General features: G+C 46.4%; 1 protein-coding gene across 1 annotated transcript in view; it reads left to right on the forward strand.

Moving 5' to 3' along the window:
* The first annotated feature begins 14,480 nt into the window (after positions 1-14,480).
* The window catches only part of Fam117a (family with sequence similarity 117 member A), a 45,360-nt gene continuing 32,146 nt past the window's right edge, over positions 14,481-27,694 (forward strand). The window contains exon 1 of the mRNA XM_021177542.2: positions 14,481-14,676. Within this exon, the coding sequence (XP_021033201.1) occupies positions 14,481-14,676 (196 nt within the window). The remainder of the gene's footprint in view (positions 14,677-27,694) is intronic.

The raw sequence follows: 27,694 nt of genomic DNA on the forward strand, positions 1-27,694 counted from the left end.
CTCAGCTTGCTCTCTTATAGAACCCAAGACTACCATCCCAGAGATGGCACCACCCACAAGGGGACATCCCCACTTGATCACTAATTGAAAAAATGTCTTACAGCTGGATCTCGTGGAAGCATTTCCCCAACTGAAGCTCCTTTCTCTGTGATAACTCCAGCCTGTATCAAGTTGACACAAAACCAGCCAGTACAAAAGGGGAGAAAAAAAAGCAACAATGATCCAAGAAAAGGAACCACTTTGTGTCTTTTGTACAGCCTTCATCCCATGTGCCTTTCCACTATGGGCACCCTCATGGGCATTCCTCTGCTGACCCTGCATACCCTTCCCATGCAATCCCCTGCCTCATGTGCTGTGCTGTAACATCATGGGAACTCCTGCAGCTCTTGGGGTACACTGGCTCCCTGTCTCACAGGACCTTCACAGGTGCTCTTGACTTAGCCTGGAACATTCTGGCCAGAACTCTGCTTCACCTATTACCATTAATCTCAGCTCAAATCTCATTCCCTCAGGAGACTCTCCCTAAGCCTCCTGACTATACCAGAATCCCACATTTACACTCATAGCACCCTGTACTTTCTGCATAACATTTGCCAGTTTGTAGTTACACATTTAATTGTCTGATACTTGGGGTGTTTACCTTCTGTTTCCAAACACAGACCCAGATGGTAGCTTCCACGAGGGCAGTGTCTGCTCTGTTCACTAAGTAACTGCATGTTACCCAGCAGGCGTTCAAAACTCCTGGGCTTATACAGGAATGACAAGTGGATAAAGGAAGTTATTAACTTAGAGATGGACACATTCATATAGTATTTGCATTTAAAATATAGTCCCTAATTCTGGTTCTTCTGTCTGCTAAGGAGGACATATCAGATAAGAGAAGGTCATCCAAATTGATCAAAGTGGAGGTTAGCACATGAGGCCAAATTAAAGGGTTGCAAGAAGAGAGAGCTGACTCGGCTGTTAGAGCATTTGCTGCGTTTGTGAAGGACCTGGGTTCTGTCCCCAGCATCTATATCGGGTACTTCACAACTACCTGTCATTCCAGTTCCAGGAAATCCAACATCCTCTTCTGGTCCCTATGGGCACTTGTAAGAATGGGGTGCACATAAACTCATGCATTAAGATACACATACACATAAATAAGAATTCTTAAAAAGGCCGGGTGTGGTGGTGCACGCCTTTAATCCCAGCACTCTACAAAGTGAGTTCCAGGACAGCCAGGGCTATACAAAGAAACCCTGTCTCCAAAAACCAAAAAAAAAAAAAAAAAAAAGCTTAAAAAGATTGCAGGAAGATGGAGGCTGAGATGTGTGTGAAATATAAAGGGATGGATGCAGATTTGTTTATTAAATTCCAAAGGTCATTAGGAAATCTTTTGAAAACCAGTCTTCAGACTCTCCCCAGAGGACTGGATCATTCATCTATATGTCCCTCTAACCTAGCATGATACTGGATGCATAGAAGAGCTCAAGAAATGAGTAGGTATTAAACCATTGTTGTTGTTGTTATTGTTGTTGTTGAAAAAAGATAAACTTTGCTCTAAAATAAGGTAGTATGTAATTATTCACTTGGAAAACCCCAGGGGCCAAAAAAGAAAAGCGTGAATGGGGTCAGAAGAGTCCCTTCCCATGTCTGGACAATAGTACACAATGGACTGTTTCAGGGACATTAGGGCTATTCAGGACCCCATCCATCCCTTGACCTTTTGCGATCATCCTTATGAAGAGCAATTACTATGCAGCTCTCACAGAATGCATCTTCTTTCCACCAGCAGGAACCAAATTCTGAACTACATAAATCATCGCCGTACCTCACCCTACCCTGGGCTCTCAGGTGATCATCTTCCCGGTCTGCACACTCTTGGGCACAGACCCTGCTGATCCTTCGGGCCGGTGCCGCTCTCTTTCCCACCACAGAAGGGGAAATCTCAGAAGGTGGTGTCCTTCAGTCAGAAGTAAAAATGGCTGCATCTCTCTGGGCAACCAATGCCTGGGCCTGGTATTCCTGAGTCCACAGCGGGGATGCCATTAGCCTTGCTCCCAAGATCCATGCAACCAGCATCCCTGGCATTTAGCCTACCATCCCTGGCACTTAACCCCATGGCCCCATAAGAAGAGACATTTCAAATAGTTTTTCTTGGAGCCATAGAGGGTTCAAAAGAATTCTTTCATGTTAAAAAAAATAAATCCTCCAAAACTAGCTGTTACTGAGCTGCTCAGCTTGCTTATTTCAAGGTTCAGAATGTGTGCAGACGCCCATTAGTCCTATCCTGCCAGTTCCACTGGTTTTACTCAACCCAGAGCCAGGGTCTTGGGCCCCAGGAAATGGGAAGGCCATATCCTGTCCCAAAGTTGGCCTGAAGCCACAGACATCAAGAAGATGAGCAGTACCTGGACTCTTGTCAGTGGCATGCTGAAGCTTCCTGGAAACTAGTCTGGGGTCTTCTCTCTGCCTTCCCACCTAGCCCCTCCTAGAAGCTCATAACTCACTGTGTCTTGAACACTGTCGGGAAGATCCTACCCTCCAACCCCTGCTGGAGGTTCCCTGCCAGGCAGAGGCTGCACACTAAGCAGGGAGCAAAGACAGAAAGGCAGGGGTGCCCATCACTTACCAACCAGATGCGGTTGCCAGTCACTGCCCGCCAGCATTTTAGCCATGAGAGCAGGCATTGCAGGCTGGGTTTTCTGGCTTTGGAGAAAGTGCAGTCCAATCAGGTGTGAGGTCTTCTTACTTTGCTGTCCAAGTCTGGGAGACAGAATGAAGGGGTAAATCCTTTCCTCTTTTGATTTATAGTGGTTTCAGAATTAAAACACATTTTCTTTTTTTGGGTGGGGGGGAGTTCGAGACAGGGTTTCTCTGTGTAGCCCTGGCTGTCCTGGAACTCACTTTGTAGACTAGGCTGGCCTCGAACTCAGAAATCCGCCTGCCTCTGCCTCCCAAGTGCTGGGATTAAAGGCGTGTGCCACCACGCCTGGCTTAAAACACATTTTCATCCCTAGATAGTTTTTTTTTTTTTTTTTTTTTTTTGAGACAGGGTTTCTCTGTGTAGCCCTGGCTATCCTGGAACTCACTCTGTAGACAAGACTGGCCTCGAACTCACAAAGAACTGCCAGCTTCTGCCTCCTGAGTCTAGGTAGATTCTTCTCTTTTCTCTCACTCTTTCCCTCCATGTCTTTCCTTGGGCCTCCTCTAATGGCTTCTTTTTTGACCTCACAAAGAGCTCTCTCACTTGTCCTGGCACACTACCCATGCTTCTTAAAGAGTTCTGGCTCAGTTTCTCTGGCAGGCCTTGAAGAGTGGTACCACCCTGCCGCCTCCCTTGGTCTTTCTTTCTGGTTTCTCTTTAATGCGAGCCCCTACCCGGACCCCTCATTCTTGTCTCTCCTTCTCCAAGGTAGGAAACTCAGAGAAAATTGGATTTGGCCCTTGCCTAGCTGCCAAAGCACACACTTAACAATATTTTAGTGGAGAAATTAAACTCCTATTCCCGGGGCAGCTAGATTCTATCAGACTCACCTGCGTAATTCCTGAGTAGCATAAACAAAATCAGAGTTTCAGAGAGTTTAGGTATGTGGGAGATAGAGGGAGTTGTGTTAGGCCATGACCAGTGGGGCCTGTATAGTCTAATGTCAACCCTTACGTATGGGGTGAGGAATACACCTCTAGGTCTGGGCTCGTCTGACCCAGTACACTGCCTCCTAAGTAGTGACAATGCAGCAGTCTTTGGGCTGTCACTGGAGCTGTGTAAACGTATGAGTATGTTTCCTGACTTTTCTGAGTCTCAGCCAGTGAGTTTCGGATAACTGTGTTGACTCTAGAGAGTAATCATGAAGACAGCAGGACAGTTAGATGTGATAATGTGTGCAAGTGGCTTCCTGTCTTCTGTGTTATGTGGTAGGGGCACATATCCCATGACATTATGGCTGCATTGCTTGTAGAGCCCTGCTGTTAGTGTCCCTAATAGGTAAGGGCTCCTTGGCCTTTCCCTGGGATTGCAGATGCCCCCACTGGCTCGGGAATCCTAGGGTTTCTAATGTATTTGGGAAGATTCAGAACTGGGTGTTCAGAGCCGTGAAATCGACAAACTTGGTATTTGTACTCTGACTCAACCTTCTGGGCCAACTCAGGAGGCCAGAGAATTGGACAGGACTTTTGGGTGGGACGTCCAGGAAAGGTGCCAGCTTGTGTGATTGTATCAGAGTGCCATGGAAAAGGGCAAGACGAGGCTGCTTCCTACCCACACAGTGCTGACAACCTTGTAAGCCGTGAGGCTTTTGCCAGAGGTAAATGGAAGCAGGTCGTCCCAGAGCCCACTGGTGGAATGTACGAGAGCTTTCTAAGAGCTTCGATGTGCAGCAGGAGAAACCACCTGCTCTGAAAACAACATTGTTCTAAAAGTGCAGCCAGGTTACTAAGGAGGACGAGGAGTGGATTTTTTTCGCAGCTAGAGAGACTTGGCTGTCAAGGCCATTTAGTTGAGCCAGAGCCATTTTGTGGAATAAATGTGTTGGGTACAGGAAATCCACAGGAAAAGCCAGGAATAGGCACCTAATTTAGTCAGATCGGGATGTAAGCAGGCTTTATTCCTTTAGTCAGAACAGATTTACTGAGTTGTTAATGGAACAGCGTCAAAGGTCCCTTCCAAGGCTTTCCACCAAATTCTATAGTTGCAGGTTTGTTTTTAATTTTATTTTAACTTCTTTAAGAGGAACACTAAAACAAATCTTTAAAAAAGAAAAGCTGGGGCTGAGACTGGGGAGATAACTCCATGGATGAGAATGCTTGCTGGGGACCTGAGTTCAAATCCCCAGCACTCGTGTAAAAAGCGTAGCTAGGTGGGTGTGTGCCTGTTACTCTAGCATTGTAAGAGGGTGAAGGCAGGAGGGTCACTGCAGCTCACCAAGTGACAGCCTAGCTCCAGGTCCAGAAAGAAGGGAACGAGGTAGAGAATGACAGGACACCGAGCAACTTCTTGGGGACCTACACAATGCATGAACACACACACACACACACAATTTTTTTTTAAGGCCTGGAACTGTTGCTTAGTGGTAGAGCACTTACCTAGCACACACCAAAGGAGGGGGAGGGGCAGAGAGGAGAAAGAACGCACAGTAGGATTAGGCCTCATAAAGCCTCTGCTGCTTTTGGTCTATAAGGGCTTTTAGCCTCAATTCAGTAATGACCAGAAATGTTAGCTTGAGAAACAGATTCTTAAGTGATCCCCCACCTCAGCTGTGCTGGATGAAGTGGCCTGCAGTTCTTGTGGACAAGACAACAGAGATCCCCTTCCTCAGAGAGAAAGAACAAACACACACATGCTTAGGAGGAAAGATGGAGGTGCTCAGAAGTTAGTATGAAAGGCAATAGTGGGCTATTAACCCCCTTCCTTAGTCCTGACAAACAGTAAGGGTCTGACAAGGTTTGCTGAGGGACGACTGCAGATTGTGGAGCAGAAGTGGAGGCTGAAGCAAACAGTGGTGAGGAAGATGGGGTTACCGGACAGAGGAAAGTCTCACTGTCCAAGCCTCAAAGATAGAGCTGACACTGGGGAGGCAGAGACAGGCAGATCTTTATGAGTTTGAGGCCCACTTGGTCTATAGCATAAGTTCCAGGCCAATTAAGGCGACACTGTGAGATCCTGTCTCAAAAATACATAAACCTATATAGTTTTGACCCCACGAGGATTTATTACAAAAGCCTTTGCCTTTTTTTTTCTTGTTTTTTGAGACAGGGTCTCTCTGTATAGCCCTGGCTGTCCTGGAACTCACTTTGTAGACCAGACTGGTCTTGAATTCAGAAATCCACCTACCTCTGCCTCCTGAGTGCTGGGATTAAAGGCGTGCACCACCATGCCCGGCTAGCCTTTACCTTTTATTTGTTTTGAAACAGGGTCTCATGATGTAGCCCTGGCTAGCCTACAACTTGCTATGTAGACCGGGCTGTTCTTAAAGTCACGGGGAGTGGGGGGTTAGGCAGGAAGTCACCTGCCTCCACCTCTCAAATGCTGGGACTAGGAGCATGCCTCACCCCACTAAGTCCTGAAGCCTCTGTAGAGGATGGTTCTGGTCCTGAAGCCAAGCTCCAGAGCTAAGCTCAGGGCATGAACAAAATGAGACTAAAGACGGATGTTCAAATCACCCCTGCTGTTACAATTATGACCTCTTTGGTAGGATTCTGATGCCTGGCGCATGGGATGAGAGGAAGAGAAGGCCTGTGTGTGAAATCCCATGGAACATTTCAAAAGTGTTGAGCTTTCTGCCCCTGGGGCAATTGCATTTTTGAGGCAGATATAAAGGATTTCTGTGAGAACAGCTGTGGCGTAGAAAGAACTCTGAGTGAGAATGAAGCACACGTGTCTTTTGGTTTCTAGACAGTCCCCTGAGAGTACTGAACTGACGTGACCTCCCCAGAGACTTTCATATTGGAGGCACAGGTTAGGTATGGAGTGCAAACTGCTTCCCCCAAGGTGCTGCCGTGGAAGTCTGCTGACTCCCAGAGGTACATGAGTCACAAAGCATGACGGACCTATAGTGGCTTGTTTGTTCTTTTGTTTCCTTTTCTGTGTGGCATTGGCTGTCTTGTTCTGTCCTGTCCTGTCCTAGCTAGACCAGGCTGACCTCAAACTCATAGACATCCTCTGGCTTCTGCCTCCCAGGTGCTGGGATTAAAGGCATGAACCACCACACCCAGTTTTAAAGTTTGTTTATGAAAATGAATATGCTTTTATTTATGTGCATGCATGTGAGGATGTGCATATGAGATTGTGTGTGCCCACAGAAGCCAGAAGAAAGCATCAGATGTCCTGGAGTTGGAGTCACAGGTGTTTGTGTGTCACGTGATGTGGGTGCTGGGAACTGAATTCAGATCCTCTGTAAGAGCAACAAGCTCTCCTAAGGGCTGAGCAAACTCTTCAGCACTCCTTAAAGTGTGCTTTTAAAATGTATTTAGGCATGCACTGGAGAGGGACATCAATATGCTGCCACCTCCTACCTGTCCAAGGATAAGTTCCAGAACTTAGTTCTATTACACCATGTGCATTCCAAGAATAAAACTTAGCTTGTTAGACTTGACCAAAGCATCTTTACCTGCTGGGTCATATCACCTGCCCTACAGTGTATTTTAATTTATTTTTCTGTGAATTACTGTCTGCATTCTGGCCACAGTGCGAGGCTGTAGAATAATTAGGATACGTAGGATACTCTGTTTTGTTTTGGTTTTGGTTTTGGTTTTTGGTTTTTCGAGACAGGGTTTCTCTTGTAGCCTTGGCTGTCCTGGGACTCACTCTGTAGACCAGGCTGGCCTCGAACTCAGAAATCTGCCTGCCTCTGCCTTCCAAGTGCTGGGATTAAAGGTGTGCGCCACCACTGCCCGGCAACCATTAGCTTTCTAAGAAGCTATTTTCAAAAATGAGAAATGCTGGTGCCGGAGAGATGGCTCAACAGGAGCACCTGCTACTCTTCCAGAAGACCTGAGTTGGGTTCCTAGCACCCACATCAAGTGGGTAGTTCACAGTCTCCTGTGGTTCCAGCTCCAGGGGATGTGATACCTTCTAGCCTCTGCTGGCACCTGCATACATGTACACACACACACACACACACACACACACACACACACACACTGCAGCTCATTGAAGAGCTTCCTACATGGCCCAGAAGCATCACTGAGGTGGGCAGTGGTAATACATATACCTTTAATCCTAGCACCAGGAAGACAGAGGCAGGCAGATCTCTGTGAGTTCCAGGACAACCTGATCTACATAGAGAGACTGTCTCCAAAACACCAAAATGAAAAGATGAGCATGGACCGCAGGCTATCCATACTGTAGCCTAGGCTACTCACAGTGTGCATCTCTAAGCCTAAATGTATCTACATCCATTGAGGGGGGCGGGTTACATTTACTTTATATATTGTAAAGTCCAGCCATTGTAAATGTGTATTTCTGTGTTTACCATTACTATATTTTAGTTTTAGAGCATTTTATGTCCCAGAAAATCCTCTTGGGTGTGTTTGCAAAGAATAGCCACTCCTATTCCCAATCTTAGGCAACTACTAATCTGCTCTCTGTCTCTAGGAATTTGCCCTTTCTGGACGTTCTATATGTACAGAATTGTATGATGTGTTTAATCCTTTTTTTTGTTTGTTTGTTTTTTTGAGACAGAGTTTCTCTGTGTAGCCCTGGCTGTCCTGGAACTCACTCTGTAGACCAGGCTGGCCTCGAACTCAGAAATCCGCCTGCCTCTGCCTCCCAAGTGCTGGGATTAAAGGCGTGTGCCACCACCGCCCGGCGTGTTTAATCTTTTGTGTCTGGCTTTTTTACTTGGCATGTTTCCCATCCATACCCATAGTGTAAGAGCATGTGTCAGTAGTCGGCTCCTTTCTTTTTTTTTTATTAGCAATGCTATCCCATATAAATTCTTTTAGAAGTTGCCAGGTGACATTCAGGAGGCAGAGGCAGGTGGATCTCTGAGTTTGAGGCCAAACTAGTCCAGAGTGAATTCCAGTGCAACCAGGGATATACAGAGAAACTCGATCTTGAAAAACAAACAAACATGGCTGGAGAGATGACTCAACAGTTAAGAGCACTGACTGCTCTTCCCGAGGTCATGAGTTCAACTCCCAGGAACCACATGGTGACTCACAACCATCTGTAATGCAATCCGATGCCCTCTTCTGGTGTGTCTGAAGACAGCTGCAGTGTACACATATAAAATAAGTAAATACGTTTGAAAATTTTTTCTTAAAAAAAAAAGAAAAACAAACAAACAAAAATTCTCTTAAAAGTTATTTGTGTTTGGAGGCAACACTGAACAAAAACTTGGTCTCTTTGCCCTGCCTCTAATTTAACCTGTTTAGCTGGGTGGCCTTAGGCAAGTCCTTCCTTTGGGTGTCTCCATCTGTAACACGAGGCGCCTGTAACATCTCTTCCAATAATTTTTTTTCAGGTGTAATACACAAAAGAAAACAGCTTTATTTTTCTCTTTTGTTTGTTTGTTGAGACGGGGTCTCTTTGGGTAGCCCTGGCTGTCCTGGAGCTTGCTTTGCAGACCAGGCTGGCCTCGAACTCACAGTGATCCTCCTGCCTCTGCCTCACCTCTGCTAGAATGAAAGGGATGTGCCACCATTCCCAGCTTGTTTATCTTTTTAATTGAGTATTATATCATAGTGTCTCCTTAATGATGTTTGTTTTTTTGTGGTACTGGGGATTGAACCACGGTTGCACATATATTTAGGCAAGTGTTCTGCCATTGAGCTGTATTCTCAGTCCTCTTTTTCTTTATTTCTTGAGATAAGACTTCACTAAGTTGCCCAGGCTTTCTGGAAACTCACCCTGTAGCCCAGACACAGGGAGAGGGAGAAGTAAGAAAGCTCTGACAAAGGAGACAGAATGTATGGGCCACAGCAAGGTACAAAATGTGTCAGAGAATACAAAAGGTCAAAATCCAGGCCAGCTGGTTATCGTGGGAGTAAGGGAAGGGTTACAGGGAGAGAGAAGCTACCAGAATGGGCAAAGGTGCTAAGGGATAGGACCCCCCCCTTCTGTTCCCATAACCTCATTCATTTCCTTGTCCCTCCTTCTCAATCCCTCTCAGGCTGCCCTGCTCCTTTAGCTCTGACCCCATTTCCTCAGGATTTAGTTCCCTGAGGAGCCAGGCCTGACATTTCAGACAGAGGCTGAGGAAAGGAGGTAGGTCAGAAAGAGACACTGTGTGTGTTTGCGTCATCTTATATTCTGCTTAATTATTTTGGAACTAGGGGGCCAAAGATAAGATGTAAGCACGAAGACATTTCCCAGGAAGTAGAGTTAGAAGACCGTCGCGCCGTCTCCAGTCTCTGCTGAACAATTGCTTCTGCTTGTTATATTTTGGATGGTAGAAAGTTGGAATCCTCAGAATCCTCATATTCGGGAGCCTTCAGAACTGAAGTCCCTGTTGCCTCTGACAACTGTATCCTTTGTCGATTCAATGGCCACTAGGGTAAGGCCTTCCTGCTGACTCTGACCTGTCAATTCTCTCAGAGCCTTTTATCCTAGGCAATCCCTCAGGGTCTTTTAAGGCGCCTGCACTTTATAGAGTCTGCTTGAGGAGTGGCTATCCTGACTCATGCCTGAAGAGAAATAATCCCAATTCCTTGAGTCTCTGCAGCAGCCATGGACATCCCAAGAGCATTCTGAGGTCAAGGGCCTTCCCTATTTGCTGTTAGGACCCCTTAAACCCCAGGTGTGGCAGTACACACCTTCAATCCTAGCACTTGAGACTAAGGTGGAGGCAGACAGATCTTCAGGAGCCAGCTTGCACTGCATAGAGAGTTTCATGCCATCCACGTTTCTGTAGTGAAAGTGTCTCTGTCTCGAAAACCTTAAACAATTTAGTGCAAAATACATGAAAGACTATTGATATACATACTTGCTATATGTAATTCTCCACTCTTGATGCTTTTGTGTACCTGCCTCTGGGCAACGCCGTTGTTGTTGTTGTTGTTGCTGTTGTTCTTCTTTTTCCTCTTTTCTTTCTTTCTTTCTTTCTTTCTTTCTTTCTTTCTTTCTTTCTTTCTTTCTCTCTTTCTCTCTCTCTCTCCTTCCTTCCTTCCTTCCTTCTTTCCTTCCTTCCTTCTTTCCTTCCTTCCTTCTTTCCTTCCTTCTTTCCTTCTTTCCTTCCTTCCTTCTTTCCTTCCTTCCTTCTTTCCTTCCTTCCTTCTTTCCTTCCTTCCTTCCTTCCTTCCTTCCTTCCTTCCTTCCTTCCTTCCTTCCTTCTTTCTCTCTCAGGGTCTTATGTATCCTAGAACAGCCAAAGGATGACCCTAAACTATTAATCTTCCTTCCTGTACATGTTCAGTTGCAAGGATCACAGGCATGTTTGTATAACCATGCTCAGTTTTATGTGGTACAAGGGATGGAACCCAGGGCTTCATGCATTCGAAACAAGCACTTTATCAACTGAGCTACATCTCAACCAGAGTCTCTGAAAGCAGAAACCAGGTCATGACTTCCTATTGCAATAGCATCTGTACTGTACCACTTCCGTTTATAAGCTTCAGAGCTTGCTAGGCTGTGAACTGCAGGGTAGGAACAGCATCGTTTTTATTTTTAACATTGTGTGTGTGTGTGTGTGTGTGTGTGTGTGTGCGCGCGCGCTTGCATGCGTGCCATGACATGCTTGTGGAGGTACAGAAGACGGATGACTGTGGAAGTCAGATCTCTTCTTCCCTTATGTGGGTTCCAGGGATCAAACTCAGGCTGTCAGGCTTGATAGTATTTACTGGGCCAACTCCCTGGTCCTAGGAACACCATCTTGGAACATTTTTGCTAAATTCCATAAGCTCAGAGTCTGACACATAGTAGTCACTTCAACTAATCTGTGAGGAGTAAATTATTGGCTATGATGTCTATAAGGATAACAATGAAAACAATAACAAGCAAGAAAGTGCTTTGTAATGGGAGCATCTCCTCCCTTAGCGTCACACAGCCTCTCCAGAGCCTTGACTGCGGACTCTTTCATTAGTGGAAGCAGACAGGGGCCAGTGTTCAGATGAGGTCCTTATCCTGCTATCACGCCCGTGCTAGGGGAAGCTATCGGGCACAGAGAAGTGAACAAGAGAGAGCTGCTTGGGCATGATACCCAGCAGAGGACAGGAGTTGCATACATGCTTGCCGCCTATGCCTTGAGTTAGGGTCAACTTCAGTGTCCTTTGCCAGCAACTTATCAGGAAATACCATACCGTTCTGGATTTGGAAGATTCAACTCTTTATTTGTACCGCCTTTAGTGACTTTCCACCGCCTAGGTCCTCAGTACTGCTACCCTGGCTTTAGGGAAACATTTAAAACTTGTTTCTATCTAACCATCTAACCCCTCTTTCCGAGGCAAAATTGCATCTGTAAAACAGTGTGTCAATTCATCCTTACAATAAGTCTGGAAGGTTGATGGGTCAGGGTGATTCTTAAACAAAGAGAAAAGCTATTTGCCAAATGTGTTTCAAAATCCCTCAGTCCAAGGCTCTTATCAGTAACACACACTTACAATGCTCACCCAATAAAAAGCACTCCTTATCGCACAAGACTATCTAAGGATCTATATACACGTGAGGGGTCCTAAAATAGTAGACATTATCAGAGGAATATGCAAGAGACCACACAGTTCACCCTCTCCCTCTCAGACCGTCCTAGTGATCAGGAAGTTGAGTGTTAGTTGGGAATGTATTTGAAGCTGGAAGTCCCGTGTCTGCCAAAGGATCTTGGGCAAAGCAGTTGAGCCACTGTGACCCAACCTCTTGTAGAGTGAAGACAATCATATTTGCATTTTGTACATTCCATGGCTACAGTGAGAGTTAGATAACACGATGATGTGTAAGCTGCAAAGCACTAGACAGATGTTGGCACACCAGCCAGATACATATCATTGTAGAAAAAAGTTCATGAAACGTCTTATAAGCATAGAGATCAAGCAAGGCTCAGCTCTGGAGTCAGCCTCCAGGGTAACCCCGAGCATGGGGCTTCTTTCCAAAGACTCAGTAAAGAGGGTATAGTAGCAACCTCTCAGTTTCAGTCATAATGGATAAATGAAATAGTATGCAACGTACTTGATACGTATCTGGCATTCAGGATAGGATTCATTGAATATTAGGGCTATTGCTGTTGGTTTTCTCAGTGAGGCTGTGAGACACAGGGGAGAAATACATCTTGATAAAGGCAGAGATCTGAAGTGTATGAGAATGTTGAGCTAATTGAAATTGAGAGTACAATCTGCTTCCCTCACTTCCCTCCATACCCGGAACCAAACCTAGAGCTCTGAGCATTCCAGGCAGGTATTGGTCCACTGACCTCCCTCCCCAGCCATCAGATGTACTTTTTAAAGCTGAGCTAGCCTGAGAATGGATGAGTTTTAATTCCAACCACCAGGTCTTATTCATCCCTATAAGGCATTTAGTAAGACTGTCGTCCTCATGGAAAGAAGAGTACTGTTTTCTTCCATCACAAACAAGCTATATGTCAGAGCTTGAAGCAAATCCTTCAAACATGAAAATAGTGTCTTTGCAGAGAAAACTCTTTTCACAGAATGTTCCTTTGCCTCCATGTTCTGTGTTCTGGTCTGATTTTAATATTCAACCAACTGTTGCATTCCCACTCGGAGCATTGTCTGCTTTCAGTATTGGATCCCAAGGCACTCTTGCAGCACACACCCAGTTTACTCCCTTTCCTCTGATTAGTAAGTGTGGCTTCAAGGGAATACCTTTTAAAAAAAATACTAAACTCGGTAAAGACTGAAATAGAAAGACAAATCGGTAGCAAGGTCAAAATTAGAATTCATAACTAAATATAAATCTAGAGGGAATTATCCAATTACTTGGATGGTCCCTTCTCACAGACAGTCCAGGGTTGATTGGCTCTGTTTCTTTTCCATATATAGAACAAAGTAGCAAGGGTAATGGATTTTTTTTTTTGAGAAGCATTGTTTTAATAGTATCTTAAATACTGCTTTTTCTTTTCTCCGAAAATGTGTTCACATATATATAGCATATAATTTTCACAGCTTGCCAGTATTCTCTTTGGGGACCATCTGGTCTTTGACTTGTAGGTCAGAGAGCAACTGAGCTGGAAAGACAAAGATTTCCTAGTTGGAGTCACTATCAAACTTGATCAGATTTATCATTTACTTTGTTTTGCTAGGTACACTTACAATGGATGGCTCTGAAGGGAAATTCCCAGCTCCCTTTTAAAGGCTCAAGTTAATTTACAGACTAACAGCTGTTTTTATTGAGATTGGACCAGCTTCAGGAAGGGACTTGGAAACGTAGAAGACAAATGAGTGTCATGTGAGGCGAGGTAGCCATTAAATGTACGAATTTAATGCAAAGCTCATGCAAATGATAGGCAAACCTTGTATAAATTTATCGAATCTCAGTTTGGAGTTTGTCAGCTGCAGTGAAATCTCATGAGAGTTGAAAACTAATGTTTTTTGGTTAAACTAAATGTAATGGCTTTTGAAGTTAGGCTTTCTCAGTCCCACTGAAACTGCTTAGAGTTTGACACTACCACGTTTAAAGATTTCAGTAGTGTTTGATTCCAGTCCACATCCAGCCCCGCCCCCTGCACAGCCTGACATCACATGGCATTATTTGCATACTACCTGGGACTGGGTGTGACGATCCTTCCCTTTGAACCTTCTCATTGGCAGTGCTGAAGAACCAACCCTCTACTGGAAGGTCCAATCGGCAGTCTTAAGGACATTAAAAAAAAGAAAAGAAAATCAGGAGGGTGGGGGTCTTGACTTGATGGCTGAGCACATGGACCAATCATCCTCGGAAACAGAAGAGCCCCGCCATGGATTGGTTGAGGGGGAGGTCCTGGGACTATGTAGGCCAATTGGAACTCTGGGCCGAGGGGGCCGGTCCGCGCCCGTAGGGCAGATAAGTAGCGGCCGCGGGGGTTGGGGGCAGTGTGGGGCTCGCCGTGGGGGTGAGGCGGCAGGTAGCCGGGTGGGCCATGTCCGGGGCCGCAGCGGGCGGCCGAGGCGGAGGTTCCTGGGGGCCGGGGCGCGGAGGGGCGGGGGGTCTCCGGCGGGGCTGCTCTCCACCGGCGCCCGCTGGCTCCCCCCGGGTCGGTCTGCAGCCACTCAGGGCTACGGTCCCCTTCCAGCTGCAGCAGCCTCACCAGCGCCGGGACGGGGGTGGCCGCGCAGGTGAGCCGGGTCCGGAGCGGGTGCTGGGGCGACGGGCTGGAGAATACTAGAAGTGGATGGGAGGTGAGAGAAGAGAAAAGGGGGCGCTCAGAGTTCGCGAGGGCGGAGGGAGCGAAGGCGAGCAGCTGCGAACCTGCGGTGCAACTCCGGGACGGGGTGCTGGGTGCCTGGGCCGGGGACCAGAGGGGAGGGACCTGGCAGATGGAAGCTAGCTTTGGGGGGCGTAACCGAAAAGTGGTCCGAAGTGTCCGCCCGGGCGGTGTGAGAAGTGCTAGAGTGCGTGCAAGGAGTGTTGTGGGCGTCCGGAGTCGAGGGCTTCACTGGGAGCCAGAACCGGTGGGCGCTGGACGCCTGCTCGGTGAGGGGGAGGGGCATGGAAGAGAGCCGGGTGGAGCCATGTGTTACTTCTCCTGCTTGAGTTTGGCCCCAGCGTCTCTCTATGGCTCTCGAGTTCCTTTCTTCACCACTTCACGTGCGCTTTCACATTATGCTTCTTCCAGGAGATGATTTGAACTCAGCCCGTTGGAATAAGTTAGTTTAACGGCTTTTACTTCGGTGCAAACATACCTCTGTTACCGATTTTCTACATTCCTCTCTGGGTAGCCCCGAAGTTGAATGTTCCCATATCTCTGACTTGCTTAACATGGCTGTCTCTTTCCAGTCATTCTGTGCGTGTGTGCTTATGTACAGGAGTTGGGCAGTTTGCATCCTCCTCCGAAGGTGTTTTGTCCAGAGCATTCCCAGCCAACGTGGCAGTGGAGTGCTTACAATCAAGTATGCTGTGTCAAATACCCCACTTTCTGGCCGAAGCAGTTTCTTAATAGCAGCTTGATGTGGTGGGTGTGGGGAAACTAGGGTGGAGCAAATTTAACCTTGCTTTCACACTCAAGGCTGTGATGGGACCCACAATTGCAGGCCCTTTGGAACGGAAAGGGAACCTACTTGCATGAGGAGGTTGGCAGTAAGTTAAAAGTGAAGTTTGCGTTTGATTCACACCAGATGTGAAAGGATCACTGCACACTTCCTAAGTCTAAGTTTGTACCAAATGTACAGAAGTTATGGTCCCTGCCATCCTACTGTGACAGACTCTACACCAGTCTCTTGTGCTTTCTGCAGATTACTAAGCTTGGACATTGCATATCCTCTTCCTGAAGGTGTTCTGTTACAGGAGTCTTGCTACATAGGAATGGGATTCATCAGGTCTTTGAGGTAGAAAGCCAAGTCTATTTGGACCTCACTGTATGTGCTAGTATCACATTCTGGAACGCAGAACTTGATCAAATCTGCTAGCAAGATGGTGACCAAGTAGTCAAAGTATGTGTAGAATCTGGTGGTGTAGAAGAAGGCAATGCCCAGACAAACTCATGCCTATCGTCAACTCTAAAGCAAACCACAAGACTACAAACCTGTTGGTTTTGTTTGGGCTTCCTTGAAACCCAGGGAAGCTAGAACAGCAGGCATCAGAACCTTCATCACTTTCGGGAGAAATCGACAGAAGCCTTGCCCGTGCGGTAGTTAGAAATCGTGTAGCCCTCATGTTAAGAGCAGTTGTTTTGTGATCCCTACAGAGCTAGCATTAGAAGGGAGAGCAGTGTGTGTGTGTGTGTGTGTGTGTGTGTGTGTGTGTGTGTGTGTGTTGCAAAGGGGATGGACATAGGCTAGCAAGCTTGGGTTTCATGACATGGCCAACTCCTTTTGCAGGGTCAGGGTCTCTAGAGGTACTGATGAAAACAGGAGAGCAGAGGTCTATGTAACTTCAGGTGACTTAGAGAGACTGAATGGGTTCCTGCATTATGTATTTGGTTGGCCCATTGTTTCTTCACTTGTTAATATCCCAGATGTATTAAAGAGACATTGGTCTATGAGGTGGGATTATTGTTATGTTTTCAGTAGGAATGTAGGGAGAGAGATGAAATAGTAGCTTGAACCTCTTGGTCTTCTTTGTGGCTAAGCATTAAAGGGAGGTGGGGGGTGTACCTGGGCTTTGACTTGGGACCTCACTCTATCTATTTCTTCTATGCCTTGGGAAGTGTGCAGGAATGTTTTCCCCTAGGCCATTAGGGCATGTGACGGGGACTTTTTTTTTTTTTCTTTCCTTTCACAGACCCTGAAAAGAATGATGTTTGTAATCTGGGTTTTAAACACAGGCTCTTCCACTTGCGAGCTGGTGTATGCTCTTGAGGAAGTTTCTGGACTCCCTTTCTTTTTCTGTGGACAACAATATCTGTATCGTAAGAATTAAGTGAGTTCATGACGAGCTTAGAAGGGTGCCCCGCACAGGAAAGGGGCTGTAAAAAGTGTGTCTCTGCTGAGCTACTGTAAGAGCGCTGTTGGGGAGAGCCCACTGCCTTTTCAGGCTTCAAAGAGCAAACCCAGACTGCTCTGAAACCAGTGCTGCAGGTTTCAGAATTTCAGGGCCTCTCAAGTTTTGATTCTGTCATCTTTTAGAACAAGCGCTCTAAATGAGGCTCAGGAACACAACTGTTTAAAAAGGCTGCGAGCCGGGACTGGGTTTCAGGAACAATTAAGTGCCGTCACTGTTTCTGTTTCCCATCCCAAAAGATGTAACGCTCTGCCCGTGCAGTTATCTTGCACCACACACCCTGCTGGGTTCTTGACAAGATAGATTAGGCCTTGTTTAAAGGGTTACGGTGCAAAGAGCGGGTTTACCTTCTGTGACCGTTCATCCAGAAGGGATGTCTTCATAAAGCGAGGAACGGCTTCGTGTTTTTTTATGAGCTGGAGCTGGGACAGCTGAGAGAAAAATGAGGGCCAACTCTAAGAAAACCATGAGCCACTGGTGAGTAATTGAAACCCACGCTATACTTCTTACTGCAATTGCCCCTTGAATTAAATTAAATTCTCTGTGTGTGTGTGTCTGAAGCCAGTTTGAGGCTGCTAAATTTTGTGTTCTTCCAGATCCAATGATGATAGATAAAGAGAGGTAGGAATTGATTTTTTTCTGGGCTCCAGTCTTACCTATCCTGAGAGTCTCCTTCTCCACATCCCTAGAATGGAAACAACAGTTTTGTTGTTTATCTTGTGGTGCTTAGGATTGAACCCAGGACTTTGTGCATGCTACACAAACACTACCACAGAGCCACAGGTCCTGCCCCATGAAGATAACACTTAATTAAACTATGCTAATTATTTCTCCAAACCTGGGAAACCAGATGCTGTCTGGGAACTTACCGTACTCCACCAGAACCTTCTTAAACCAGGAGCTGGTAATTATAGCCTGTAGGTTATGTCTGGCCCTGAGCCTGTTTTTTGTAAATAAAGTTTTATTGGAACACAGCCACACTCTTTGGATATTGGCTATGTCTGTTTTCATGCTGTCAGTGGCAGAGTTGAGTCATTGTATAAAAGTTAATCCCTCCTTGTCCTGAACAATACACCTGACTCTTACTCCAGTGTAGAATCAGTTTCAAGCATGTGTAATGTATACTTCCTCAGAACACCCTAAGGTAGGGTAAGGTCACAATCCTGCTGTGTCCCTGCTCATATTTTAGGGGGGAAGGAACCATCTGTTTCTAGTCAGTTCCCAGTCTTTGTGGCCGATCAGCACGTGTGAGGACAGGTCCCCCACCCCCATGGTTGTCAGGTGGCATGTGTTCAGGGGACATAGCTCATTTGAATTTACATAAAAGCTTAACAGTTAAGCAAATTTGTTCCCCCTCTTTCCTTATGGCCCCCACCCTCAACCTAACAACTCAGACTACAGAGAACATATTTTAAAAATTAGATGGAAATCACGTGAGGCGTAGCTCCTGTTTTGAATTGTTCTCATTACCTTTTAGTTTTCTCCACAAATCAGTGAGAGCTGATAGAAGTCATGGCTGCCCTAAAATACTAGAGTCCCTAGAGGGACACAGGGAGTGGCTCTCCCGAGTAGCTAGTTCCTGAATATAAGGTAGCATTGTTATTAGTAATGCCATTGCTAAGTATAAAATGCCTTTTCTTGCATTATTTTGAAAACTTAGCCCTTGGGGGCTAGGTGTTTAGATGGGTATGGAGCCATACAGAGAGGGTGTAGAGTAGAGGTTCTGAGAGAGGTACTCATCCCCGTGGCTTGTGATGCCCCAAACAGCTGGAAGACAAAAATAGAGTTAGGACTTTTTCTGCCACGTGGTATAGTAAAGCTTGGGGGTACAGTTAACATCCTTGAAGAGCCACCATTGTCCTTCTGTAACCTGTGATTGAGATGGCTTCTATTTGGGAAGCGTTGAACTCTCGGTCTCTCCCTAGCCTGATACTGCTAGCTGCTGTCTTCCATAGCTTTTCCAGGCCCAGGCGTGGCCATAAAGTGCATTTTTGAAGCATCTGACCCTTAAATATTTTATCAGTAGTGATGACTTTCTTGAAGTTGGGAGGGGCGGGTCCTCCAGTTTCTAGGATGTCATTAGCAGTGACAAATGCCAATCTTTTGGGTACCCAAAACAGTGTAGGTCTGTGTGTTCTTTAGGACAGCACAGTATTAGATAGTATGAGAAGTCCTTACATAACGCAGAGCAAAGATGTTGGTAGAAAGGGGATGAGAACATTGTGGGGTGTGGCGGTAAGAGGATATTGTTCTCTCTGGTTCAGATATGGATCTCTAAGAAACATGAGGCAGGGTTACAAAATTTTCATAGTGATGATGTGAATTTGAGTGTTGCCCAAGCAGTTAGGTGGGCTCAGTAGCCAAAAGAACTCTGCTTGCATTTGCTGCTGAAGTCAGTGTGTTCTGAGTCATATGGTAGCCCCAGGTCCACCTATTCCCCGATCATAGTAGTAGTTGGGAATTAAACAGCTGCCTCTAGGTTCTTACCAATCTCACACTGAGTCTTTGTGCTAAAGTATTGAGATTTGATGATGTGATGTTTTCTGACAGGTCTGGTTTGGGCATTTTATATATACCGTCACGTGTATCAAGCACTACTTGACACTAGCTCAAGGGTTCTGCCTGGTCTTACCTGGTCTTACTCTTGTTCTATGGGCAGCGTGGAGCCCTTCTAAGGGCTGGAAAGGTAAACCTGGTGTTACTTCATAGGACAAGTGGATACTATATATGTTACTTGTCTTGTTGCTGAGACAAAATACCTGGCTGAGTTTATTTTGGCTCGTAGTTCAAGGGTATAGTCCTACAGGACAGGGCAGCAGGGAGCAGGAGAGTGGTGCCTGTATTACATCTGCACTCAGGAGGCAGAGAGAGGACCCTGGTGCTCAGCTCTCTGTCTAGGCAGTCCTCGGAATGCTGCCACCTATATTTAGGGTAGCTCTTCCATCTTCAATTAACTTAATAGAGACAGTCCCTTGGAGACATACCCAGAGGTGTGTTCCTTCCATCATTCTAGGCCCCAACAAGGTGGCAATCACAATTAACCACCGCAGATGCCCAACGGCAAGTTCGTTTAAAGAGTGTGGACAATCTCTTGATGACTTAGTAATTCCTGCCCTCCTGGTAGAGAATTTGTGCCCTTCTGCTACAGAAGTTGTTCTTCCCTGTCTTAGAAGAGGGAGTCGAAGCCAAAGGAAGCCAAGTAGGAACTGCTCCCAGCTTTCTCCTCTGCCTGAGTTGCAGCCTCACAGAGGTTCCATTATTTGGTTTGCAGAGTATGAATTAACCAAACACTAGCCAAATCTATTCACATAGTTAGGTCAAAAACAAACCCTGGTCTCAGAGAGGGAAGAGTTGAGGATGCTATCTAAGGTTCATAAATGACCTGTGCTCCAGTTCCTCCTGCCGTGTGGAGCTCCGGATGGATTGTCATTCCTGGGCACAGCTGGCTGTGAACATGAACCCTTCCAGCTCCCAGTGCCCACTGGACATCCGAGTTTTCTGGCACTTTGCTCTCTCCCTTAGAGTCACAACAAAGCTGCGTGCTTAGCTTTAGAGTCATTTAAATGGTTATCCTCAGGCTGAGTAAGCTTCAGTTGTCTTTCCTGTGTGGGAGTACCACAGCCAATCAAGAGCAGCTTAAATGAACTTAAAAGAACGCTATCAGAGTATTTCATAATAGGAAAACTGCAAGTCCAGCCCTAGGGAACCTGGAACTGAAGTCTTGGCCATGTACAGACACTTACCCTGCCCTGTTCAGGCACACAGGTCTGTGGGTTTGCTCAGAAGCCCTAGACAGCTGACACTGGGGGAGGATGGAGTGCCTTAGGCTTCACCCGCCTGCACATTAGCAGTTTGTGCTTCCAGCTCCCTATTAAAAGGGGTGTGTGGAAGCCTGGGGAGATTCTTCTAAAGGGTTTGATTGCTCTCATGCAGTTGGGCCATGGTTAAGAATTGGGGTGCATTCTATTAGAGGCTGCAAGAGTGTGTCATCTTAAATGGTGGACAATATTTGGCAGGGTAGTGCTGTAAATTTAGGGCCCTCCTCCCCGCCATAGCTCCCTATCTGCTAATGGCAGGCAACTTTTTCCAGGAAACCATCTTGTTAGGGAACAGGTTAGTGTACCAGCAGCTCTACTACCTGAGTCCCTTGTCCTGTGGTCTGAAATAACAACATTTAGGAGAGCATTGAAGTGTTAAGGCCAAAAGTGGAATTTGACACACAGCTGTAAGACATAAGCTGTAGCATATCTATAAGAGTTCTAAATGCAAACTGGAGAAGGTGCAAAACGAGAGGCTAGTTAGTGTGTGCTAGGCTAGTTATAGAATTGTAGGGTTTTCGAATAATCAGTTTCTCTTTCTTTCAAATTAAATTATGTTTCTATTGTCTTCTCTCCCTTTTCTTTTAAAAGTGACCTTGTTTTTGGTCCCTGGGATGTATGATGGTAAAGCATATGCCTACCATGTGCAAAACTTTGGGTTCTATCCCCATCACTGCAAACACACACACTAAGTGCCAGTGTTATATAGTCTCATCTGGTCAGCAGTGTTCTCAAATCTCTGAAGTGCCTTCTGCCCCATCCTGGAAATTGTGTGCATGCCTTTTTAAGTAGGTACCTAGTATTTCAAGTGCAGTGGAACAAACCCCACAGCTTGAACAGATTTGAGTGCTTTTGCTGAGGGAGGGCAGGGGCGAAGTGGGGAGTGTCATGCTCAATAAATACTTGTTGGACTGAGTTGCTGGAAAGGCAGTGGAGTGCAGAAGGGAGCCACACCTCCCCCAGGCTTACTTGTAATGGCCTTTCCCCTCCTGGTCCCCATAAACTGTTCCCCCTCTAGAATACCCCTCCAGCTACTTGCAGAACAACCTGCCCATTCTCCAAAGTGTCAGGGTTCTCTCCTTAAATCATTGGGCTTCTTTTCAGCCTGGTTTTTGGGCCTCAAGCCCAGCTGGTGACAAAGATGTTGCATTTCCATGTAAGTCATTGCTAGGCCTGTAGGTTCTCTTCCCAACACAGGGGCAAACATGGACAGTCACCAGATTGATCTGTGGAAAGAAAGAATGTGTAGGATTTTGTTAAAAGTTTTGTTAAAGTCTGAGCTATCTGGCTTTTGGCCTAGAAATAGGTGTGGTTGATGATCAAGGAGACTGAGACGAGTGCCCAGTGTCCTTTTACACCAGATAGACCGGTGCCAGTTTTTTTGGTAGTGTTATACTGTACAACAAGGAGAAGCAGGAATTGCAAAGTTAGTGGCTTTTTAGGCCAGGCATTAGAGTTATAGTGTACCCTAGGGTGGCTTTCCCAGTTGTGATCAGATTAAAAGCCCCCTCCCCCATGCCAGGCGTCATCCCAGGGATTTCTGTTCCTTCTCTTCCCCTACAGGGAAATGCAGGGGAGAGGTGTTCATGATCACTGTCCTAACCCTAGACACTTGGACAGTTCTGCAGTCTGTTTCCCTGTTTCCAACCATGGGTCTAGTGACTTAGATAAAATGGTTTAATAAACCTGCTCAGCTGGGTGTGACCTTGAGCAGAGCTAACATGTGATGAGGAGGGGAGGCAGCTTCTTTTCCCTTCTTCCCTCCTCCCTCCTCTTCTGCTCCTCCCCTTGCCCCCTCGCCTCTCCTTTACACTCCCTCCACTGTGAGTTTCCTGAGCCTGTCTGATCAACCACATGGTTTTGGAGAACCACTGTTGGTAACAGATGCGTTCCCTGCCCCGCATCTGTAGGTTGGCAGAAGCCTGTCCTACTGTCCTGGGATGGTGGTCATCTGCCTAACTTGTGCACATCAGACATCACACAGGACCGGGGAGGTGGGGAGGTGGGTGTGGGTAGTGAAGATGATAGAGGGGATGCAGCCAGTGGGCTTTTTATGGTACCTACAGCATAGTCTGGATGGAGAGGGGATAAGAGGGCCGTGGGAGCCGCATCCTGGGGGACAAGCACCTCTTAACCTGAGGGAAGTGATGGGCACTTCTCCAGTGGAACGTCACATGAATCATTCTGCATTCATAACAGAAAAGTAATCAATAGCTGTTTGTGTAGTAAGAGGCTGAGAATTTCACATCTGAATGGCCCCAGATTCACCTGCGTTGCTCAGAGAATCTGAGACAATTGGTACATCCACCTTCAGCGTGCCCTGCTGGGAAGGATGGCATTTCCTTGTTCTTGCAGATAGGGAAACCGAGGCCCAGGGAAACAACTTGCCACAACCATATGACTGACAAAGCCCTTTTGCTTGGTACACGTGGAAGTCTATTGTGAACTTGCTGTAGCGTGGCACCCCCACTGCCTAGCACATCTCCAGCTCTGCTTTCCCTTCTGATGTGTATCTGTAGTCCAGGCTGAAAGTGTACCCGATAAACTGATTAAAAGAGAACTGGAAGTGGGCTGCAGAGATAAGCCTGTTCCTTCAGCTTCCCAAGGTGATCACACCATGGATTTTTCCACACCTTGAACTTGTCCTGTGAGCTGTAGATTGGTGGATAGCGGGAAGCCCTGCACGTGTGGTATGGTGGTGGCTCTTCAGTGTTTCTGGCTGTTCTGAGGTATCCAGTTGCCATCTGGAATCGGTAGCTCCCCAGGGACAGGCAGGGAACTGGGGACAGACTGATGTTCCTGCCTCTGGAGTCATGGTTTATGAGCACTGAGTTTGGAATGGTATGGGGAAGATCCGCCTGTGTACTTGTAAGAGGGCATCTTTCCTATATGGGACTGAGTGAAACCATAAAAATGTACCTGGGTGCATTCCTATGGCAGGGAGTGGGCACAAGTGACATTGTGCCACCAAAACAACTTAGCCCTCCAGGTAGGATAATGCCTGGTACCACCACTCTCACATTCCTAATGGTAAGGAAGCCTGGGACACATGACCTGCCAAAGCACAGCCCTCTTCTTGCTTTTGGCTAACCAGGAGTGGGGTCCTTGTGGTATTTAATAGCACCCAGTAGGGGGAACAGCAGAGACTTGGATTCTGGGCCTCTCTCCATCTAGGGAGCCTTGCCTGGTGTCCTTCTTGGAGTTAACTAATCCCTCTAAAAGATCACTTTCCTCTCTATAGATTTTTTTTTTTTTTTTGGTTTTTCGAGACAGGGTTTCTCTGTGTAGCCCTGGCTGTCCTGGAACTCACTTTGTAGACCAGGTTGGCCTCGAACTCAGAAATCCACCTGCCTCTGCCTCCCCAGTGCTGGGATTAAAGGCGTGCGCCACCACGCCCGGCTTCTCTCTATAGATTTATGTCATGTCCTAATGTTTGTATGTTTGTATGTACACAAGGTTTCTTTTCCAGTAACTTTCCAACCTTGTAAGGCAAAATCTTATTTAACAAATATTATAAAAAATATTTCTATATAATAAAGTTCCCATTTATATAATGTTTTGTTGTTTGTTTTGTATGTTTTGTGTCTTTAAGTAAAAAACAACAAATGAGGAAGGGCTCAAAGAGATGGCTCAGTTGCCGCCTCAGAGCTGATTCAGCTTCCCAGCACCCGTGTGGAAGCAGGGCGCACTTACCCTGTTACCCCAGCACAGCGGGCAGTGGGGATAGGGACATCCCCACTGTCCCCACTATCATAGGCTGGCCAGCCTAGCTGAATTTGTGAACTCCAGGTTTAGTGAGTGAGAGACCATGTCTCAGAAGTGAGATAGAGCTGGTAGGATGGTTCAGTGGGTAAAACACTTGCTTCACAAGCTTGATCTGACTTCAAGCCCCGATCCCATTGTTGAAGGAGAGAACTGACTCCTGAAGGTTGTCCTCCGACTTCCCATGCACACTGTGGCATGCACTTCCCTGTATTCCCACACATATCGTACACACTCAGAGAAAAAGAATAATTGAAAAAAAATTAGTTTCAGTGTGATAGAACACGGTTTTAATCCCAGAACTCAAGAGGCAGAGAAAGGCAAATCTCGGAGTAGCAGTCCAGTCATGGCTGCATAGTAAGACTCTGCCTCCCAAAACCAAACCAAAAAATTTCAAATGCAGTGGAAAAGCCATTGATGAAGATTTTGGTCTCCACGTGTATATACACTTGCACACAAATGCACACACACAAGTACACACACACACCCCACAGCACAGACAGATACTGACTTTATATCACTTTATGTGACTTGTCTGAGCTGTGTGGTCACTAGCCAGGGTCAAACAGAACATTTGGATGCTTGTCATGTGCAGGGGAAGGAGCGGAGCCCATAAGTCCACCAGTTAGCAAGACTTCCTTCTGCTTTCTGTTCGTCCCTAACCTCCCATTTTGTCATAGTTGCCTTTTCCTTTCAAGGTGTCCCCTCACACTGAGAGAGTGAGAGAGTGTGAACATGTGGGTGTCAAGTATGAATGTAGGAAAGTATGAGAGTAGCTGGGCAGTGGTGGCGCACACCTTTAATCCCAGCCCTTGGGTGGCAGAGGCAGGCGGATTTCTGAGTTCGAGGCCAGCCTGGTCTACAGAGTGAGTTCCAGGACAGCCAGGGCTACACAGAGAAACCCTGTCTCNGTTCCAGGACAGCCAGGGCTACACAGAGAAACCCTGTCTCGAAAAACCAAAAAAAAAAAAAAAAAAAAAAAAAAAAAAAGAAAGAAAGAAAGAAAGAAAGAAAGCCTGTGAGTATATGTTCAACATGCCTGCACCAGCCAGCCATCAGGATAGCAAATGGCGTGTGTGCTTGTAGGCAAATTTGGGTAATGGTCATATATGTGTCCTGTGTGCTCATTCTTGAACAATCAGTTTCAGATCATTTCCAAATAAAAACATTTAAGCAGTAATTACTAGACCAATGTGACTACCAGGTTGCTTCTACATGCTTGTCATGTCTCTTATTCTCCCCACTTAACAGATGGAACAGTTGGTATGCAAGAAGTTATGAGTTCACATAACATGCTGGGGTGGAGCCCAGGTTTTGCCTCTGTGTTTCAGGAGCTTGCAGCTTACCCTTCTCCAGCTGGACGAAATTGGTATCATGCCCTGGAGACTGACTGGGTGCCAGTTTCTGTGTTTGCAAGTGCGGCTCATGCTTCATCTTGACCCAGCATTCGAGTGTGCAGGGTTACCCCAACATGCTGTCACTCTGAGCACGATCCCACACCGAGCATGCTCTGAATGCCTCCTCTCCTAGAGATGGAACACTACTACTGTGTTCCTCTGCTCTGCGCTTAGCTCTTCATTCTTTTTGTTTTGTTTTGTTTTGTTTTGTTTTTGTTTTTGTTTTTTTAAGATAGGGTTTCTTTGTGTAGCCCTGGCTGTCCTGGAACTCATTCTGTAGACCAGGTTGGCCTGGAACTCAGAAATCCTCCTGCCTCTCCTCTGCCTCCTAAGTGCTGGATGGAATTCAAGGTGTGCACCACCACTGTCCGGCTTCAATTCTTAAAATACACAGAACTGAAAGGCTCATCGGTGCCATAGCCATACAGTAAGACTATTGCGTATTTACTCGGGAGAGATGCCAGGTTATAGGCCTAGTCCAGGCTATGGCTCTTCTGAGCCCATATACTAGGCAGTTGTACCCTCTGCCTTGTGAATATGGTAGGCCTCAGGGGAGTTTGTGTGGTTTAGTGCAGGACATTGCACCAAGTGGAGCAGGAGTTAGAACTTACACTCAGGGAAGTGCCCTTTTGTCCATCTTTCCCTTAACCCCAGGCCTGAGGAGGCTGGGTCTGGGCTTACTAAGTAAAGTCAGAGAAGCAGACTGACCCAGCTGTATTCCCACCCTTCCCTCTTACACACCACACTACCTCAGCCATCTGGCTGTGCTCCTTAAAGGCATCCAGTCATTTTTGCTTCTGCTGCAGGGAATGAATGAACCCTAGTCTACTTAGTCTGTTGAGCCAGATTCTTCCTATGTAGCCCAGGCGATTGTAGAGTTTGTGGTCCTCCCGCCTCTGTCCTCTGATTGCTAGGACTGCGGGTTATATATCACCACACGGGGCTTTACTATTTAACAAAGCCCCCTCTTTGTTAAAGGTTTTCTGTGACTGGAGAGACGGCTCAGGGGTTAAGAACACTTGATGGCCTGACAGAGGATCCAAATTCAGTTACCAGTAGTTGAGTAGCTCTTAACCACCCAGGGCTCCAGTTTCAGGGGATCCAGCCCCTTCTTCTGGCCTTTATAAGCACCTGTATACACATACGCAAACCCACACACAGACACATAAGTACACACATAATTAAAAATAAGTCTTTTTTTAAAAAAGACAGTTTTCTGAAAAACCTTCAGTTGTGGTAAGCAAGCATCTCTTAGGCGCTTGCAGTGGCTGCTGTAGACTTGATTAACCTGGCTGTAATTAAGCTGTCCTTAAGGGATATTTTTTTTTCCATGGCCCAACCAGCTATGTGAAGTAGAGCCGTGAGCCATTTACTATGTAAGTATCCCTGCTTGGACTCAGATTGCTTGTCTTTAGGAAATGATCAAGTTGTATAGACTCCCTCCATGGTCCTCTTTGTGTATCTGCCTGTGTCTTCCACTGTTCTGGCTGTGTCCTGACTCAAGGTAACGGATGGGTGGTGGACAGTCAGTCAGAGCAAGGAGGAGGAGGGTGAAAAGAGGCTGCTCCCAAGTCCTAGGGGGTCTGTCTGAAGCCTACATGTCTGTGTGGGAGCCACTATGCCAATAACAGTGCTGTCTGCTTCCACAGGACTAAACTGAGCTTGCCTTCTGGGACTCAGATGCTGGGATAGGACATATGGCTGATTAATATCCCATA

This window comes from Mus caroli, chromosome 11 (assembly GCF_900094665.2).
Source record: "Mus caroli chromosome 11, CAROLI_EIJ_v1.1, whole genome shotgun sequence".
Lineage (NCBI taxonomy): Eukaryota > Metazoa > Chordata > Mammalia > Rodentia > Muridae > Mus > Mus caroli.